This window comes from Oreochromis aureus, linkage group 18 (assembly GCF_013358895.1).
Source record: "Oreochromis aureus strain Israel breed Guangdong linkage group 18, ZZ_aureus, whole genome shotgun sequence".
Lineage (NCBI taxonomy): Eukaryota > Metazoa > Chordata > Actinopteri > Cichliformes > Cichlidae > Oreochromis > Oreochromis aureus.
In genome coordinates, this window is record NC_052959.1 from 4,268,899 (window position 1) to 4,289,533 (window position 20,635).

Consider the following 20,635-nt stretch of genomic DNA (forward strand, 5'->3'; position numbering starts at 1 on the left):
CACTTAGTTGCTGATAATTTACTTGGCTTTGAGAATGAGATAAAATACTGAAATATTTGACCTGTTACCACTTCTTCCTTTTGCCTCCCTGTAGATGCACAAGACTTCTCCTCTTCATTTGAAAAAATGATCCACAGAAAATGCATTAGCTGCCTTTACTTTAGTTGGAAACTGCAGCATGGTGACCTAATTTATATCGAAGTCCACCGTCAAAAGCTGCAAATATTATCAAACATGGCTATGTTGAAAAAGTCTAAATGTTTATGCAAGACTGGTTTCTAACCAGCATATCTGGCATAAAAAACAGCTGCAAATTAGTCAAATGGTTTCAGTAAGGACATGAAAACAAAATAAATGACTGCATTTTGAATTTGTTTTTTGATTAGTTTCCCATTTTTCCAGGTTGATAATGTTGCCTGGCACCCATTAGGTGGACAGGAAACAGAAACAACTTAAATAAAGTATGCAATAGTGATAGTGTGACAGATTTACTTAACAAGAAATTACTTTGTAGGAATTAGCTTAAAATAAAAACAACAGATATATCTGTGGAATAAATAAATAAATACAAATATAAAAAACTGTGCTTAGACTAGAACAATGAGCAGCTAGTGGTGGTAAGATGAGACGGTCTGTTGTGTCACCATTTTCACAGCTAATCTTATCAATATGTCTTTGAATTGACCAAAGACAACGTTATAACATGCAGGCAAAGAGGTAATATGGCAATAATGCTATATAACAGATGTAACAGTGAGGGTTAAAAACAGTTTTGTAAACAAGGAAAAGGCTCTCAGATAGATAAATCACTTTGTTTTTACTTAAGCAAGCTGAGCACAGAAGAACTGTTGATAATGACATACAAGGTTTGCTAACTTTCAGTGAGAAATTAGTGAAGCAAATGTAAAATCATATCAAGTATCATCCTGGTTAAGTTTGCAGCTTTCAAGTGTACCATCACCGCCCCGCAGAAACCTTGTAACTCCAGTTGCCGTGGTAACCGCAGCTCACATTGGACCCATATGTCAAAGGAAAAAAAAAAAAGTTTCATAGACCTGAGACTAACCGAACCACTGAAAACCTTTTAAAACCATAAATTCAACCATGTTCTATTATTTACTGAAAGTTTATCTCATTGGAGGATTTTGCAGAACAATTACATTATGCATGTACTGGTGTGCACTGTGAATGGTGATTCAAAAGTTTCACAACACCAAATCAAAACAAGTACCTGCAGAACGAGTGACTGGCATTTACATGGAAAAGCTACATTACCACGTACTCTGGAGAATGCGTCTGTTATTCTGTCTTGGTAGAAATATTGAAATATAAAAAGCAATACAACCTTTGCAGGGAAACCAAACACAGAAACTAAATGTGCTTCTTATCTTAACATTGACTCTCCATATAAGGCATGAGTTTGTTTTGTTATAAACATTTTTTTGGTCTTTGAACTCAGTTATCTAAAAAGCAATGTGCACTTGTCCACAACCTGGGTTAGATGGAGCGTTATTTACAGCGCTATATCCGCAGACCTTTTTGTTACCACATCAGAAGGTTCCATTATGAATTATTTCAGCTCAAAAGTGAAAGAATAATAACTCAACATTTACGATATTTTGCCATTCAAATTGCCAATGTGTTACCTTCTTTTGGTACAGACAAGCCACCAAGGACAGAACATCACTAACAGGCTTCTCACTCAGATGTTAAGCATAGATACAAGTTTTCAAATGCCAGATAAAATGGAAGGTAGGGATTAAAAAGAAATATTCAAACAGTGACAGGGTTCAGGATTATCAAATTTTAAACTGTTAAGCATAACATAACAACTCATTCACCACATATATATAATTATCCCTTTTCCCCTTCCCTCAAGATTGTTCTGTAGCCAAAGAAAATAGGGTTAGAAAAGGGGAAATCCTCTTCCGCTAATTTTTGAAGACCTCTGAAGAGTTCCTCTTATAAGAAAACCGCATTTGTCTTTGCAAGGCAGGTGTCTTATGTGTGTTCTTCTTTTTATTGTTCCAAATCGCAAAAACTTGTCAGTGAAAGAAACCTTTTTAGCCTTGTCCAGTTACGCAGTTTGCAGGGCAGTAATAGCAAAAGTGAACCTCCGGGCGGGTTCAGTACAGCCTCCTAAACAGAGTCAAAGTATCCCTCGTTCTCCGAAAAGTCAAGGACATGATGCTGTTTGTCAAAGGTAAAACACCAGAAGACCAACTGAGAGTGACCACAAAAAGGCCAAGCATTCAACCTTCATCAGAGTACGTTAATCCAGATGATTCGGGTCCAAAGGCCATCTCAGTAGGGTCGTCCCTGAAGCAGCAATTCCTCTTTTTATGAACAGCATCATTCCTGAACCTGGCTATTGTGCTAAACTAGCTAGCTACAGAGCTGGGCCAGCTCAGGTTCAGGTGAAGCATTGGGAAGCTTGGAATTGAAGATCTGCAGAGAGTCCTTGATTCGTGCCACCTCTCCAGCTGACAGCTTGAGGCGGTGGCGCAGGAGACAAGAAAACAGATCTAATGGCTGTGGTGCTGGTGGAGATAGCCGATTAATCCGGTCTCTCATCTCCAGTAACATCAGAAAGGCGGCATCCTGCGTACCCTGTGTGTAGGGGTAGTCCAACTGGAGTATCAGATCCTTGATGCCCTCAGGGTCAAAGTGCATGCTGTATCCGAACACCTTCAGCGTGTTGATCTTCATGTAGCCCAGGTTGGAGGTTTGATCATCCAAGTCCAATGGCTCATAGAAGAGAGTTTCATTCACTGTTGGATCATCCGTGACTATGCGGCTTCTCAGGTAGATGTGCACTGTTTCAAAAAAGGACTTCCACTTGCTGCCCAGAGACAGAGTCCAGTTGTAACACTGTGCAGTGGTGACGCTGTCCAGTCGAGTTCTCTCCCAGTTAGAGAAGTCAGGCTGGTTCACCGGCATGAACCAGCTCTCTGAGTGACTTCCCCCAAAAGGATTCACATAGACAGCAGGCACGGGTTCCAGTGTTGAATTTTTAGTTGAGCATATCTGAAAAGAAATGCCCATTAGCATGTGGATGAGGTTGGACTTGTTTTTGTTACTCTTGAGTGTTAGTAGCATCCTCTTCCTCCAGGCAGGATTGAACCAACTTCCCAGGCGGACATCATTGCTGATATAGATGGCATGGACCTCTATCCTGCTGTCCAGTCGCTGAAGCAGGTACTTTACCTGAAGAGGGATTAACAAACTGTGAGGCTGCAGTCAATGCAATAAGCAGATAGATAGTTAATGCACTGGTTCTCAAACTGAGCTATTACTAAATTTTAAATTTCAACTACCACCTTTGCCAGAATTTAAAAACCTCATCAAGAGCCACAATAGATGTTTTACAACTTTAGTTTACAAATGCTGAAAATGTCTGTGAAGGTTCTCAGTCATCCAGGTCATCGTAGTCTAAGGAGCTTGGAAAGAAAAGCGTCTGGACTTCTTTAAGTTTTCTTGAAGACGTTTCACCTCGCATCCGAGAAAGTCTGCCATCTATAATCCAGTTTTGAGATCCCTTCCTAGACGCCTTAACGCCCACTCACATCCTGGGCCATTTGACCTCAATAAATCACATGATAGGGTGGGGCTAGGCTTCACAATGGGTTCACCCAAAACCTTGGCTGATTGTGACCAACACCCGTTTACACACCATGGCTCGTGTGATTAGGTAGAGGATCAATAGGGGGTCCTTGACCCTCTTGGGGACACTCCCATAGGGCTTAAAATCTGGGACTCTCCACCAATTGCTTTTAGAACTGAAGAAGCTTCTCGGATGAAACTTAAAGAAGTCCAGACGCTTTTCTTTCCAAGCTCCTTAGACCCCTTGTAAAACTTTTAATGATTTTTAAAGACATTTTAATAAAAAGCAAAAATTAGACATTCTGATTAACTAGAGTAGGCATTGGCATTATAAAATTTGATTATTTAACTATAATAAATAAAATTATTTATGTAAGTTATTTACACATTTTTTTTAAATGTGTAAAAAGCAATAAAAGGGAACTATTGTAAAGAAAAAATGTAAAGGTATACTTTGAAAAAGAGTCACTATAAAGCTCAGAAGGCCACTTTGAATCCTACCTGGGTTTGCACAAATTAATCAGACTGAAAGTATTTTGATAAATAAAGCTTCAAATATCATAAGAATTTAAAAATGGCCACTTTCAATTTAATTTTGACTAAGGTCCAGCTGTAGGTCATGCATACTGGTAAGTCAACAGCATCGGTGGTGAAAGCAAATAGATCTGTCCACACATTGTGAAAATCTCTACTTTCCTGTGATACCCTTTATTAAGTGTGCCTATGCCTATGCCAAGAGGCACACTTATTACTATTCGTTGGATTTATTCTTCTTCTTCTTATTATTATTATTATTCTCAATCTTCCAAAAAATAACTGAGTTGTTTGGTAGTGGCTAACGCGGAGCTACAACAGAGGGCAGCTATCCACCGGTGTATGACAGAAAGAACATGCGGGGAAAGAGACATACGAGGCGGCGAGGCAACCGCCTATCGACCGGTGGTGGCTAACGCGAAGCTCAATCATGGATCAGGGAAATCGAAGGCAGGAGCGTGAGGTGAACTGAATTTCAGGTAAGAAGTTATGACCTGCACTCTATTTGGGTCAGATATAAACCGAGTTTAGGTGTAGTTTATTTTCGTTGTGCTGACCTGTGTGCGCGCTAAGTTACTGACGTTGAACTTTATTTTAACTTTATTTTATTTTCGTATATCTTTTATTTTCGTTGTGCTGACTTTTTACAATCGTACTGCGTGCTAGCTAGCACGACGGAGTTTCTATACAGCTGTGTGTGCGCTAAGTTACCGATGTTACCGATGTTGAACTTTATGACAGCCTCCCCTGTCATTCTCTCGCCTGTTGAAACTTCAATTATGAAACTGATCAATGATCGGCTTTTCTTTCTTGTTTGTTTATCGCGCTAAACAACAGCAGCACGTTTAAGCTTGATCAGCTGTTGTTAGAATTCATTTGATTTTAATTTCTAGTATCAGCTGATGTTTGCTGCAGCCACAGCTGTAAAAACGGCTGGTCCAAACCAGATATCCTTACTGAATCATCAGAGCTGAACTGGTGATGGAGAAACAGGTTTACCCTTTAGGTGACATGAATGAGTTGAAGGGAAGTTATGAACTGTTTCTGAGAGACAAATATACACCAAGCTCCTTTTTTGTGTAGCTGACAGCTGGTAACTGTGCAGGGGCGGATCTAGCAAAGCTTTTGCCAGGGGGCCAGGTAGGGCATTAACAGAGAAAGGTGGACACAAAGATGTACTTTTCTTTCTTACTCTCATATAAAATATTTAGCTTTTATTAAATAGTTATCTGAATCTTACAACCAAAGTTTGTATAATAATACACAAGATTGGCTGTAGACCATTGTTAATCATTCAGAACACTGTGTAAAAATAACAAAAAACAAAAAGTGAATGCGAAAGTGCATAAATACTTATTTTACGTGTTTGATGTGTGTGGTGGGGCGTGGTCTGCAGTGCCGCTACAGGGGAGGTGGACCCACCTGAGCGGCATCTGCAATCACGCCTCTCGGGCGTAGACTGTGCTCTCTCGGCTGTTTTTTGGGTGTGTGTTGGGCTGTGAGTTGAAAAAGCTACAGCCGGCTGTGTGGGTAAACCAACCATGTGTGAAAAGTGGTCCATAACGTAATGCTTCAAAGCGTGTTCATGCAAACATTGTCGGGTCTGCCGTGGTACAATGGGACTTCTGCTCATGAACCTGTGTGCACAGCGTCTGCAAATCGGTGCTGTACGAAGTAACTTCATCTTTACACAAAACTGTAAGCTGTCATCTGTGAAGCGTGAGCGGTGTTTGTTTTTACCATAGTTCATGGTGGAGAATGGGTGCTCTTCTGAGTTTTGCCCTAAGCAGCCGTATGAATGGCAAACTACACTGATTAGCAGCGGCATAGGCACACTTAAAATTTCTTCTGAAATTTTCGCTTTCTAGTTTGTTTTTGGAATCCATAGCTACGGGAGCTAAAGATGACCTATGTGTTTCCACATCTTTGCTAGCCATTGCTATTGAGGTTCAGCAAATTAAGAGGATCATTTTTATATTTATCAAGTTTTTTTGTCAAAGCCAAAGGAAGACACTCAAGTAGGTCTAAAGAGCCACAGTTTGAAGGCTTGTGAATTAGGATCAGAGTTAAGGCAGATGTTCAACTGTGACAACTTAGACCTCTAGGGGCTAAAAAATGACTACTGTGGTGATTTATTAAAAAAGCACAGTATGAGTTTTTGCTCATAGTTTTTGAAGGGACTCTTTGCACTGCAGGTACTTCAGAGTCAGCTTTCTATTTTGAAACTCCCTCTCAATCCCTGTTTAATACTGTATTCCTTTTTGAACAAAAAAACTGTACATGACTAATATTTGTACTGTTATGTAAATCTTGTATGTTCAGTTTAAAGATTCAAGACAAAAACAATTCAACAATTGATGTCATGTGAGCCCTTTGAGGCACTGTTTGTTTAATTTATCCCACAGAGCTTTGAGAACCAGTGGAATACATAATTGAGGAGCTTTGAGAACCTCGGCATCAGGCATGTCCAAGTCAAAGTTCAGGTAATGATCTAGTGATGCAGCAATGCTTGGTCGACAGGAACCAAGATGGAGGATGTTGCCGTGATGACAGGCTCCACAACGGGTGGCGTTGTCAGAGGCGCAGAGGGCGCAGGAGGTGGTGGAAGTCCCTACAACACAGGGGATGACTCCTTGGCAGGTTGGCTGCTCCATGGGGCAGCTACAGCTCATCACCTCCTCAGAGAAGGAGCCCAGGATTCCATGCTCATTGCAGTAGAGCAGAGACTGAGCCCTGGTCAGCCAAAACCCAACAGGCCTGCAGGGGGCAAAGAGAAGATACACTAATGCAGTTATCTATACATCACAGCAACATGTTTGGTAAATACTGAAGTAATGTTGTGGTCATTGTGTCCTATAATAACACCTTTCACACAGACTGGGGTAGATCTGTGGAATGAAACCAACAACAACAGTTAAAAACAGTTACACCCCCCCTCCCAGAAAGACTTAAAATACATAAGACAATCATTTAAATTTTGGGGACTCAACCTTTCAGTGTTGACTCACTTAAAGGTCATTCCTTCCTAAACCAATGTGGATCTTCTGCTTGACTACCTCTGATTTGCCGAAAAATGTTATAATTTTTTGGGCTATACATATAATGATTCCTTTTAAAATTTTAATTTCACATGCAAAATAATTTTCAAGTTATATTTTTTTTGTAAAATGATATGTCGACCAATTCCAAGCATGTATTTTTTGCACTTTGAAATCCAAGGCAAAGTCCAAACATGGAGATGCATGCATCTCAAAAATGATTAAAGATAAAAGCCTGACATTTTCTCTGGACTTTCTTACATAAAAATGAATTACAATCTGTCCCCAGTGTATTGGATATATTGGATAAGAATATTAAAACAAAACAAAAATAATAATCATAAAGCCACCCTGCAAAGTCCCACATTTGACCACACACTAATAAAAAAATTGGGGTTGGAGTTTTGGATTAGGGTCTTGTAAAGGACTAGCAGCAGTGCTGTGTGAGCTCAGCAACTTGCCCTTGCAAAAAATGTACATCAGTATTTGTTATATTAAATTATAAATTTGCAGGGAGACTGCAAGTTAGTTGCACACAGTCACAATAAGTTTAGTTGCACTATGGTTCAGATCCACAGTTTTCTCTAGTGTCAAAGACTCCTCACTATCTACTTGACCCACTCTAGAAAGCTAACCTGAGTCCTAGTTGAACCATTTAGGGCAGTTTACTAGAGGTTTTTCAAATTCCACATTTAACACTGAAATTACTGGCTAATTCAGGTGATGTTTTTCCCCATCTTGAATTTAGTGTGTTGTTTGTGTTCATTGTCATCTATTAATGTGTGTATTTTTTCCATGTAGTGAGTATTAGAGAATTTTAGTTAACAAATGTGAGTGCTAACATTTTAAGTTCAGTGCTTCAGCTGTTTATTTGTTCAATAAACACAGCTGTTTATTGGGGTCACTAACCTTTACAGACTATTTTCTCCTCGAGTCTATTTTAAAACTTTTCTAATAGGCCATTAGAAGGCGCTTTATTACAGTTTATCGAGCTTTGCTACTCAGAAGCTATTTTTAAACAAAAAACAGAGCCATATTTCAACAGTTATTTGGAAACATTATCTACAGTACAATGAGTTTAACTTTCAGTGCTCAGGATCAATAATAAATCTGATTTTTAAAACATGCTCAAAAGTTTTTCTTACCTTGAACCAAAATAAAGTTTAACAACATCTTGCCCTGCAAGTTTTACTTTACAATACTGTTGTTGTTAAATTCTACCATGGGTAATAGACATATAAAGAGATTCTTTTCTTAGAAGCTAAATAGTGCGTAATGTATCTTCAAACATTCAAATTCTCAAAGCCATTCTGTAATGTCCTTGTATGTGGTCTTCTTATTTACTGTTACTTTATAACAGTAATTAAAAAATAAAATACATTAAAAAAAACCACAAAAGAATTGAAGGCGAGCGGGTAAGAGACAGACCTACAAGTTAAAGTCTGTAAACTGGAGCTCAAGATAGAGAAAAAACAATAAGGAATACTCAGTCACTCACCCAAATTAGCAAGAATAGAACAGTGTCCTGCTGTATAGTAATAATACTACTACTACTACTACTACTACTAATAATAATAATAATAATAATGATAAAAAATCAAGCAAACACAGGTGAAATCTACTGTAGAACTAAATCTACTGACTGGATGTCAAGAGAAGTAAAAAACCAATGGACAGTGTTGGTTAATAGTACGTCAGTGGCAATATCTTTGTTTCGTTGTAGCTCTAAATAGTCATGCCCTTTGCTCGCACTGAAGAGATTTTCAACAAGTGAAAAATGAATCCATAGTTTGCTCCATCTTCTTAATACATAAGATTATACTATAATGACTTGACACCTTTTTGTAGAAGGGTGGGTGTTCGGTGTGCCTGCAGTACGGATGGAAATGGAAGCATACATAAATTACCATCCACTTTGGTGCAGTAACAGTAACAACAAGTTTGGACTGAAAATTGGCTCTGCTGAGATTCTATCCCCAGGCTAAGCTTGGGAAATAACACAAAAAATTGCCCAAATGCTTCAGCAATTCCTCCCCCTCAGGCCTGTGTAAATAGACAAAAATGAATGATGATAAAACAAATGGATTTGTGCAGAAGAAAACAGGAAGCTTTTTCAGCTGTAGCAGCAACCATTAACTTGTTGCCGGCGCAAATGGGGTTACAACTGAGTGACAGGGTACGATAGAGAGAGGAAGGAGAGCGAGAGCGAGACAAAGGTAACTGAGGGAGAAAAATAAAGACAAGACTCTACACAGAATGGGCAAAGGGAAGATGGAGTGATTGGTGGAGGGAAAGGACTGTCAGGGAAATTAAAGTCCTCTGTAAACAAGTGCCAAGCTGTCAGTCTGTGAGAGGACTTGATTACAGCATGCCACAGTACCATGTACCTCAGCCTACAAAGGCCCCCACAACCTGTAACTAGACCCCTCTTCTCTTCTCCTCTGTTCTCTTGATCCAGTCAGCACTTCTCTCTTCTCCCTTCTACAATCTCTTACCTACTATATATCCTTCCTATCTCGGTAGTTCACTTCCTTTCTTATCCAGATTCCCTTCGTCCCTTTTCTACATTGACCCTTTGATTTCAAATCCTCTGTGACCTAAGAAAACACCACCAAAAAGAAAAATCCTGCAAAAGCACACAAAAAACAATTGAAGGTAACTTAAACATAACTGAAAGAGAAAAAAATGCAGCAAAACTGTAAAAAAAAAAGAAAAAAGAAAAAAAAAGAAACAGTTGTGTTTTTGGGGAGACAATAGCGTGACGGAAAGCTGTGGAAGTGACATGCTAACAGTGAAGGGCTAATAGCAAAAATGGATCCACAGTATTATATGGATGATGCCATTAAAACACACATTACCTACATCTTTTTTACTCACAACACTGATGAATCCTACGGTTCTTTTGAGCATGTTTCACCTTTACATGTTTTGGTATCTGTCACTTCCACAGCTGGTCCGTGAAATTAATATCGCCCCAAAAACACGTCTGTCGTATTTTGTGAGATTTTTTTCTACTTGTAGTGTGTTTTATTCAACTTCTGTTGTGTTTTTCCCATCTCCACTGTGTTTTGTGTGCTTTTTCAGCATTGTTCTGCTGTTTTCTTAAGTTGCAGTCCATTTGACCTCTCATGGCCACCATACTTTTCATAGGTTGTAGGTTTTTATTAGAATGGGAGGCAGAGCCTTCAGTATTCAGGTCCCTCTTCTGTGGAACCAGCTTCCAGTTTTGGTTTGGGAAACAGACACTATCTCTACTTTTAAGATTAGGCTTAAAACTTTCCTTTTTCTTAAAGCATATAGTTAGGGCTGGATCAGCTGACCCTGAATCTTCCCTTAGTTATGTTGCAATAGGTATATGCTGCTGGGGGATTCCCATGATGCATTGAGTATTTCTTCTTCAGTCACTTTTCTCACTCACTATGTGTTAATAGACCTCTCTGCATTGAATCATACTTGTTATTAATCTCTGGCTCTCTTCCACAGCATGTCTTTTATCTGTCCTCCTTCTCTCACCCCAACCGGTCGCAGCAGATGGCTGTCCCTCCCTGAGCCTGTTTCTGCCGGAGGTTTCTTCCTGTTAAAAGGGAGTTTTTCCGTCCCGCTGTCGCCAAAGTGCTTGTTCTAGGAGGTCACATGATTGTTGGGTTTTTCCTATGTATTATTGTAGGGTCTACATTACAACATAAAGCCCCATCTTATCTTAATGACCTTGTAGTACCATATCACCCTATTAGAGCACTTCGCGCTCACACTGCAGGCCTACTTGTTGTTCCTAGAGTATTTAAAAGTAGAATGGGAGGGAGAGCCTTCAGTTTTCAGGCCCTCTTCTGTGGAACCAGCTTCCAGCTTGGATTCGGGAGACAGACACTATCTCTACTTTCAAGATTAGGCTTAAAACTTTCCTTTTGCTAAAGCATATAGTTAGGGCTGGACCAGGTGACCCTGAATCCTCCCTTAGTTATGCTGCAACAGACGAGGCTGCCGGGATTCCCATGATGCATTGAGTTTTTCCTTCCAGTCACATTTCTCACTCACTATGTGTTAATAGACCTCTCTGCATCGAATCATATCTGTTATTAATCTCTGTCTCTCTTCCACAGCATGTCTTTATCCTGTTTTCCTTCTTTCACCCCAACCGGTTGCAGCAGATGGCCCCGCCCCTCCCTGAGCCTGGTTCTGCCGGAGGTTTCTTCCTGTTAAAAGGGAGTTTTTCCTTCCCACTGTCGCCAAAGTGCTTGCTCATAGGGGGTCATATGATTGTTGGGTTTTTCTCTGTATTTATTATTGTGCTATCTACCGTACAATATAAAGCGCCTTGAGGCGACTTTTGTTGTGATTTGGCGCTATATAAATAAAATCGAATTGAATTGAATTGAAAAGCGCATTGAGGCAATTTGGCGTTGTTTAAATAAAATTGAATTGAAAGTCTTTTTTCATTTTTCCCTTAAAAAAAGAAACTGCAACTGAGTGAGGTCAGGTGCAGAATTCACTCAGACTATGGGAGTCAGTTAACTCGTTACATGATTTGAAGAGGTGATTTCAACAAAGGCAGCGCTCTTTTTTGTCCGTCTGTTCAGCGTGTCTGTTCCACTTTACAAACACAAGTTCCCATGTCCCTAGCAATTACATGAATATGAGATCATTCTGGAACTCAGTTGCAGCCTTCAGCGCAAGATTACAGGTCTATGTGTTTATAGTTACTCTAATTTAACCCTTAGATGCACGAGTGATTGGACCCTACACTTTTCCATAAGTGGGTCAAAAATAACCCGTGTGCGTTTATACAACCTTTGTTGTTTTGGTTAAGAATAATCATTTGTACTATATTTCATTCACAAAGAAATGATTTAATGTTTGACGATTAGAAAAAGGAACACACAACAGCAATAGAACAATGTCAAGATCAATTTTGTGTGTGTGAGAGAGTATATGCGTATGTGTGTCCATACAATTCCTCTCTCATGTCTTGCCTTGTCCCCTCACTGTATGAAGTTGTGAAGAACCTTGTCTGCCTTGTCCTATTGTAGAGTCCCGACAATAGTGTCTCCAGGAGACAGTGCGCAAGAGGCACACTGGAGAAACAGTTATCTGTGGTAATGTTGTGTCTACTGCACAACTGCTGGACAATGTTTTCCCTCAGATTCTTCTGAACTTCTTCCCCTGTTTTTCTTCCTGTGGCGACCATTCCACATATTACATGGAGGATGTGACACAATCACTGTCTGAATGCTGAATGTATGTCATCTATTAGTTTTTGCTGTGTAAAATAATCTTCTTAAAGATTGGCACTCTTTGTGGTCCACAAAATATAGATTCCTGACAGTCACAGTTGATAGGATGATTTTTCCTAAGAAATGAATACGGGTATTTTTTGACGCACATATTTAAGTTTGGGGTAGTAATACAAAAACAATTTGGTAATGTATTGTATTTTGTGTTGTAAGTTAAAATTTAAATGACATGATATCAAAAACAAGTGGATTTGACAAATACCTGGAAGATGAAATGAATAAAAAAGTTTGAAAAGCTGAAATTTGAAAATCCTAGGTAACTTCCTTCCTGAGTTATTACAGTCACAAGATTTTCAGAAAACCTGACTGCTGACCTTAATCACTGACGTTCAAACTCTTCTGAGGTATTTAACAGACACGCTTATGGTATCAATCTGAAAATCCTATGTGACTTTCTGATCTCAACCTTGAAGTGACCTTGAGGTCAAGGTGAGTTTTGAACTTGTCCGATTTTTAGTAGATATACTTATAGGTTATCAAAGATCTACATCTCCTCATTTTCAAGTTCATAAGGTTGGGTGTTCACGCGCCCACCTGGCTCCCTGACAGTAATACCCCATCCTCCTTTTATGCCTGAGGGGTAAAGAGGAAAAACAAAATGGAGCAGTAGACAAAATTTTGTTGATCCATCCATCTACCATGAGCTAGCTATCTTGACACACACACACACACAAGCCCGTTCAGCTATCTTAGTGAGGACCTTCATTGACATAATGGTTTCCCTAGCCCCTTACCCTAACCCTAACCATTAAAAATGAATGCCTAACCCTAAGCTTTACCCTAAACCTAACCATAACCTAATTGTAACCCTGACACTAAAACCACATTTTGAGCCTCAAAAAGGCCTTCAAATTTGTGAGGACCGGTGTGTGTCCTCACAAGTGACTGTTGGTTCTCACAAGTATAGTAGAATGCAGATTTCGGTCCTCACAAAGATAGCTAGACAGGAACACACACATATATAAACACAAAATAAGATGTGTTACATCCATCCTGTCTTGTATCTTGGTAGTGGTGTATTGGTGTGGTGTATTTTCTTTGCAGATTCTGGGCCTTTTAGTACCAGCTGAGCATCATTTAAATGCAGCATCATACCTGAGTATTGTTGCTGACTGTGTCCATCCCTTTATGACCACAGTATGCCCATTTTATGATGGCTGCTTCCAACAGAATCACACGCCATGTCACAATGCTCAAATCACCTGAAACTGGTTCCTTGAACATGACAGTGAGTTCACTGTCCTCAAATGGCCTCCACGGTCAGAGCATCTCAATTCAACAGAGCACCTTTTCTCCATTGGCAATTTGCATTTGGATACGTAGCTGACAAATCTGTAGCAACTGTGTGATGCTGTTATCTCAAAATGGACTAAAATCACTGAGGAATGTTTTTGCTAAATCGATGCCATTGAGAATTAAGACAATTTGAAGGCAAACAGGGTTCCAACCTGGTACTAGCAAGGCAAATGTAATAAATCGGCCAGTCAAATAGCCCAAGAGTTTTAAACGTGAGAGAAATTGTAATGCATAACCTACAACAGAGACAACCCAAGGCCGAAACCAATGTAATTCCAGTGCGATCAACAAATGTTTTATAAAGGGGTATGTGTGCACTCCTTTGAGGTGGGCTGTTAAAGAGCCCATAGCTGCAAACACAGCAGCCAGATAAAATACCGGTAATGGTTTGTTCTCTGTCAGTGTGTCCCGGTGGGCTACCTTGGTTGGGGGAGACTGATGCGGGGCTGTTTGGGGCAGCGTTTACTCAGCGTGAACAGTTTCCTGATGATCTTCTGGGCTTTGCTGAGGACAAGGACGGTGCTGGCCTCCAGCTGGGCATAACGTTTTTGGAGGGATAAGTCGGCTGACCAGAGCTTGGCTATCATGGACACATTCAGGAAGCGATCAGTGGGCAATCGCTTTAGGAAGGCTTTGAATTCATCTGCAGGGAATTCAGCAGAGACAGAGAGAAGGAGAAAACAAAGAAGTTAGTCTCAGGTAATTTATCACAATACAGTTTTTGAGCAGTGAAAGCCTATTCATCACATTCTATTTTACCCCTGCTAGCATGCAGGAAAATGACAGAGAAGCTGGGGAGTTTTACATGTCATTAGAATTTTAAAAAAGCTGTTATGTTATAATGAATCACAATTACAAAGCAAATACCTGCGCTTTAAACTGCAATTATACTCATTCAGTTCTCCATTAGAATCCCATCTTATTCACTGTAGCATCATTGTCATTAAGCAACACTATTTATGTGACGATTTACCATATGGCATCACATACAGATGGCCATCTTTAAAAGCCCAAACAAGTTAAGAGAGCATCAATAATCACAAGCTGAACAAACTACTAAAAGCACGTGGTAATGAGGAGAAAGTTGTCTTCTGTCATTGTTTGTTGTGTTACTTATGTATTTATTTATTAATACACTTTCATGAAGTATGGAGACGTGTGCTATATTTATGTCACTTTGTTCAAAGTAGTATTTTTGTTCCCACGGAATAGAAAAGCTCGACAGAATTTTAAGCCCCTGCCATATTCAAATTTGTGTCATCTGACATATGAGAAGTTGTTCTTTAACTGTATTTTCAGGAGAAAGTGCTTTTGATCATCTTTTTTTAGTTTCTTTGCAATAAGCACCACTACCATATTGCCTCGCTGGTCTTGCGGTATCTGATTTAAAACTCTTTAACAATAGGCTAAGTATCTTTGAGAAGGGAGTTTTGTGACAAATGACACACACAATGATGTCTGCTGACATTTTCTTTTTTCTGTGGCTACTCGTCCCACCTTGTTCACCGAGTATGTGATCCTTTAACCTCCTCACTAATTTCTTTATCATCATTGCTATCGTTTAGAGCCTTTAATGGATTATTGTATAATGTTTTCCACCATCTGGTAAAAATCAGTCATGGTCCTGAGTCATCGACCAAGTTTTTGAGTTAGTATTATGATTGTTTAATTTGGATTTTTGGAGATGATTTATGTTCTACTCTGTTTTGAGTATGTTATTATCACTCTATGATTGTGAGTTTACCTTTGCTTTTAGTCCCTGGTTCCTCATGATGTCAGTCAGCCAGTTGTCCTGTTACTGTTTAGTTTTGTATTTTGCCCTTTGTTTTTTTTTGTCCCCATTTTTACCCGCATTAAAGATGTGATTTTGAGTTCATCTCCATTTTGCCGAGTCCTAAATTCTGGGGGCTTCACTGTATTTCCCATACATCATATCATTGTTGATAAATATGAATAATCTGTGACACAAAAACTTCCACTCTCAAACATCAAGAGCAAGTTGCTTCAGGCACACTTGTGAACTATGCATTTCAAATTTTTCATGCGTGACAAACAAAACCCACTCATGCAAACTCACTTAATGAAATAGGAGTGTTACCCAAGCTTGTTGATTTACACATTTAAACAACATTCTGCACAGTGCAGCATACTGTCACTACACTACATTTTAACATATATAGATACAAACACTGAAAGATTTATTTCTGTTCAAAGGTAGGATTCGCAAGTTCATTTAAGTAAGGTGACCGATCATTAACATTCAATAACATCACATAGCTTTCCAGTCATACCAGACAATGACAAGATTTATTTCTATATTTTTTTATTGCCCACAAGTAAGCATGTCCTCTATAAAATAAAATATAATGTTGATTTTATTTAAGAAACTACATATTGGAGATTTAAAGTCATCATTCTCAGTTTCTGGCTTATATCTGTAGAAACTTGTAGATGATGGTAAACTGGAAAAAATGACAAGTTTAACATAACTTTGAATGGTCAAAATTTCAAAATACATTTACATGGATTGTATCTAAGCTTGAGCTGTAATGCAAATGAGAAGTCTGCATCTTAAGTAACATTCCTGAGCTATAATTTAGGAAAATGTGCTTGGCTCAACTGCCCCTTATGCTATTGCGAATAAAATTTTAGAAACAGATGGGGACCTTACTCAAACAGCACCTACTTTGTTGTACTAGACGCAGCTGCTACCCAAGCCAATATGTGATGAGAAATCCTGTGTGTACTGTATGTATGGGTGTCTCTGTGTGCACGTGTGTGTCTGTGTGAATCTCAAACACTGAAAAAATGGGAACACTTGGAGAAAATTACAGTGAGAATAACATCGGTGCAGAAGACACAGTTCGTACCCTCTGCTGGGTTTGCCAAGAACGTTCCGGTGCTGAGCTCACTTTAGTTCCATTATGAACCAGTGGGCAAATATTATGCCAGTATGAAGCCTCTGGGAAACTTGAACCTATTATTTCTTTTTTTTTCCCTCGCAAAGCCAGCTAAGTGAGACCTTCTTGGATTGTTCTGGGTCTGCTGGAGAATCATATTCCCATGTGCTGCTGTTGGCAACGAGACAGCACAGAAATCTCCAGCCAAGCTGACCTGAGCTGAGCCCAACTGACGAGATTCAAGCCTATTACAGTGTTCAGTGATCCCAGATGACATGATGGTCTGTCTCTTTCTTTGTGTGTGTCTGTCTCATTCTCTTGGTGTGATCTTCCTCTTCTGGACTAGCGAGTCAAGACTGTCTTATTCTTGCGTTTGAGTTTTCTGTCTCTGCGTTTTTTTCCCTGTCTGTCTCATTTTTAAATCTTCTCTTACTCCCAGGTCCCTCGTCTTTTTTTTTGTATCTTTCTCTTTCTATGCTGACATGAAGATGAACTAGTCAAAAACGTTCTTGTTGCTCTGGCTTGTGGCTGCTTTCTTCAGCTGGTCTTTATTTATAGTGTCTTTCATTTCATATAGATTTATCTGACCACTCTGATCGGCCCTTGAGTGATTTGGTGAAAGACTGCTGACCCATAAGGAAGACAGAGTCAAGAAACTTTGGTCTAATTTGCAGGTATATTTTTCTTATATTCTGGATTCTTGTTAATGCAGGCATTAATTTCACAGTACGAATTTGTGGGATTTAAATTTTCACACCAACCTCGATTTTTCAGAGCCAAAAAAACCAGATCTCACCAACGAGACCACTGAGGTTGGTAGCAAATGCAATGTAGATAGAAGTACTCAATATACAGTTGTTGTACAGTTGTACAATGTTTTTCTCAGACAAACAGCTAGATGCTGCTAGATGCGGGTCAGTCGGATCTCTGAAATTGTTTCTGCTTCCTCAGATGTGGTCCCAGCTTTGCCAACAAGAGCTGAAACTGCCCCACTGACATCCTGAAATATGCATGAAAATATATACGACTGTTAGCCTGAGTTACTGCTGTGCGATAGATTCAAATATGGCTGCCAAAATGGCACATTAATGATGGCTTGCCCTCATTAGAGTGCCCATGTGAATTCTGTTTCAAAGTTTTTTTTTCCTTTCAAGTTTAAATCAATGCATTCCTACACCTCAGCCCACTTTTGTTCCCTCTGTCCTGCATTTTTTCCCTCTCCTCCTTTTTGCCTTCAGTCAGTTCTTAAGTCACATGCAGTGCCTCATATACATTCATCTTTAATATTCACCCACCCAGCCACCTCCTTATTTATATATTTTTTTTCTATTTTCAAACCCTTTGTCTTCCTCTCAATTTGCTTTCAACACTATCGTCTCTCTCTCTCTCTCTCTCTCTCTCTCCCTCCACGTCCTCCCCGTGGTAATCATTAGCGCTGCCATCATGCTGAAGGAATTTGTCAGTCTGTTTTCCTCCCTTTTCCTGACATTTATGACTCCATGTCCCAAATTTATGGATAATTTGGCTCACTCAAAATCTATCAGATAAAGGGGCCGGCGGGAGGGGGGTTATTTTCCATAATGGGTGACCGTGCTGCCCCAAAAATCTCAATCTCTGGGCTGAGTTAGTGATTCATGCCACCATTGAGCAGAGCCGACAGCTAAGTGACTTGCTGGCTGAGGACTGTTCATCCACCTCACTACAAGGACAGGAGGTATTGAAAAGAGAGAGCCTCAAAAGTTCTTAACAAAGTAGTCTAGAATTCAACCAAACAGAAAGTGTTCATTGGTTCTTGCACTTTATATTTTTATTCATGGACAATGAGGGATATAACTTGATCTGATTTTTTTTTTCAATTCTTGCGTGTTTGCTGGCATTTCAGCAAATAAACAAGACATCACAATAGCAGCTAAAAGCATTCCTAGGTAAACATCAGCATGTTAGCATTGTTGCTTTGAATGGGTTAGTCTTCAGCTCACTAAACAGCTAGCATGACTGTATTCTAAAATAAAATACTGCCAGTGTGAATTTGACCCTGCAGTGCCACATTGGGCTTTGATCTAGTCCAATAATGTAATTGGTTGTGCTCTTTGTCTTATTGTTTTACCCCATGTAATATTCAGGAAGGACATTCAGCTGGTGGGGCGATATAGCCTTCATTTTGGAACATTTCCTTAAGCTAATAGGACAAGCATCAATCAACACTTATTTAATTCTACAAATAAATATTCAAAATAGACAAGTATCCTTTTAATATGGATAAAAAGGTTTAGATAACTATACATAAAGACCGATGTCATCTTTGCAAGTCCATATTAGTTGATGCGGCGATGCTCTGTATAATTAATATATCTCATTTAGTAATCCTTGCACAAACTCATTGTTGAATTTTATCTGTCATAGCTGGAATTTGAATTGATGGGTTTACAACTGCCAGTCACATATAGGATTGAACACTCGTTTGTCTTTTTTTCCTGTGCCATGCCCCTGTCAGTCACATCTTAGTGAAAAGCCTCTCATTAAATCCCTCCCGATTTCTTGCAACAACAACTTCAATAATCATCCGTCTTCCTCTGTGCTTTTAATTCAATTGCAAACATGACAGACAATAAGGTTGGAGTTGGGATGTCTTCAGGCGGATGTGGCAGTGCCACTTTCTCGCTGTCTTTCACTCTGCAGCGATGCAGGCTGGAAGAGACAGAGCGGAAAACAGAAGGTCCAGAGCTGTCAAGAAAGCTGCTATCTCCATCACTTCAAAGTGTCTGTAACACATTAAAGGCGCCATCCATCATACATTGCTGACACTGCTGCTCACATAATAGTTAGCAGCAAGTATTTTATGTTCTTCAGTCTCTATAGAACCTCTATATTAAAAACTAGATGGAATAGTTTTTGAAACAAGTTCGGTCACTGCTCAGTAAATTGATTGATCTCTTGGAACAATGCCTCAACACTTTTATTTAACCAGAACATATATTCTCAAAGTGAATGTGAGAGTACTGATTATAAATACACTCTACAGTAACGGAAAATATAGCAACGAAATTCTCTTGCTCCTAACATTTAGCATTAACTTCTAGAACACCCCCAAAAGAAAGTTTTCAGGGTGGATAAATCAGATTTTTAGTATCACAACAAGCCATTGTGATATGGCCTATTGTTTTTAGATTCATTTTGTAGCCTCAGTGTAACTACGTCGTTTTATTAGAGCCAGAAATTACCATATCTGGAGAAGAGGATTATGTGTCTCTGCTTTCCCCTCACTCCCAACTGGTCATGACAGATGGCTAACACTCTCTGGGCCTGGTTCTGCCACAGTTCTTCCTCCCCAAGCCAAGGTATCGCTCAGAAGCTTTGTCTGATTACTGGAGTTCTCTGTCTAATATTGTAGGCTCCTCAACTTATAATACAAAGTGCCTTCAGATAACTCTGGTTTTGAACTGGAGGTATGTCAGTAAAACTGAATTGAATTGAACGTGGATGGCACCATTGCCTGATAGCAAAAGGTTCCAGGGTTCGAATCCACCTTTCTGTGTGGGGTGTGCATGTTCTCTATGTTCTATCCAGGCTTGTTTGTGTTCTTTGTGGGTACTCTAGCTTCCTCCCACATTCCACAGATATGCATGGATTAAGTGACAATGGCTGGCGTGAATGTGAATGGTTGTCTGTCTTTTTGTGTTAGCCCTGATGATCTGTTCAGGGTGTACCCCATCTTTGACAGCTGGGAAGGACTCTAGGTCCCAATGCGACCCTGAATTAGATAAGTGGAAGAAAACTGATGGATAGATGGATCGATGGATGGATAATTTGAAAATGCCAATTAAACTTAATTAACAAGTTAAGAAATTAAGGCCTGCCAAACATCTGACATGTCAACCAAAGTGCCATCTAATTTTAAACCTTGACAAGATCCAAAGGAGAAAAAAACAATCTGTTCCTGTTATTATTCCTGAAGAGCAGATTTGTTTTTATA

At 39.5% G+C, this 20,635-nt stretch overlaps 1 protein-coding gene across 1 annotated transcript in view; it reads right to left on the minus strand.

The window, feature by feature from the left end:
• Nucleotides 1-593: 593 nt before the first annotated feature.
• Nucleotides 594-20,635, minus strand: part of brinp2 (bone morphogenetic protein/retinoic acid inducible neural-specific 2) — a 238,572-nt gene continuing 218,530 nt past the window's right edge. The window contains exons 7-9 of the mRNA XM_031744820.2: nt 14,183-14,405; nt 6,588-6,894; nt 594-3,207 (exon numbers count right to left, since the gene is read on the minus strand). Of these exons, the coding sequence (XP_031600680.1) occupies nt 2,386-3,207; nt 6,588-6,894; nt 14,183-14,405 (1,352 nt within the window). The 3' untranslated portion in view covers nt 594-2,385. The remainder of the gene's footprint in view (nt 3,208-6,587; nt 6,895-14,182; nt 14,406-20,635) is intronic.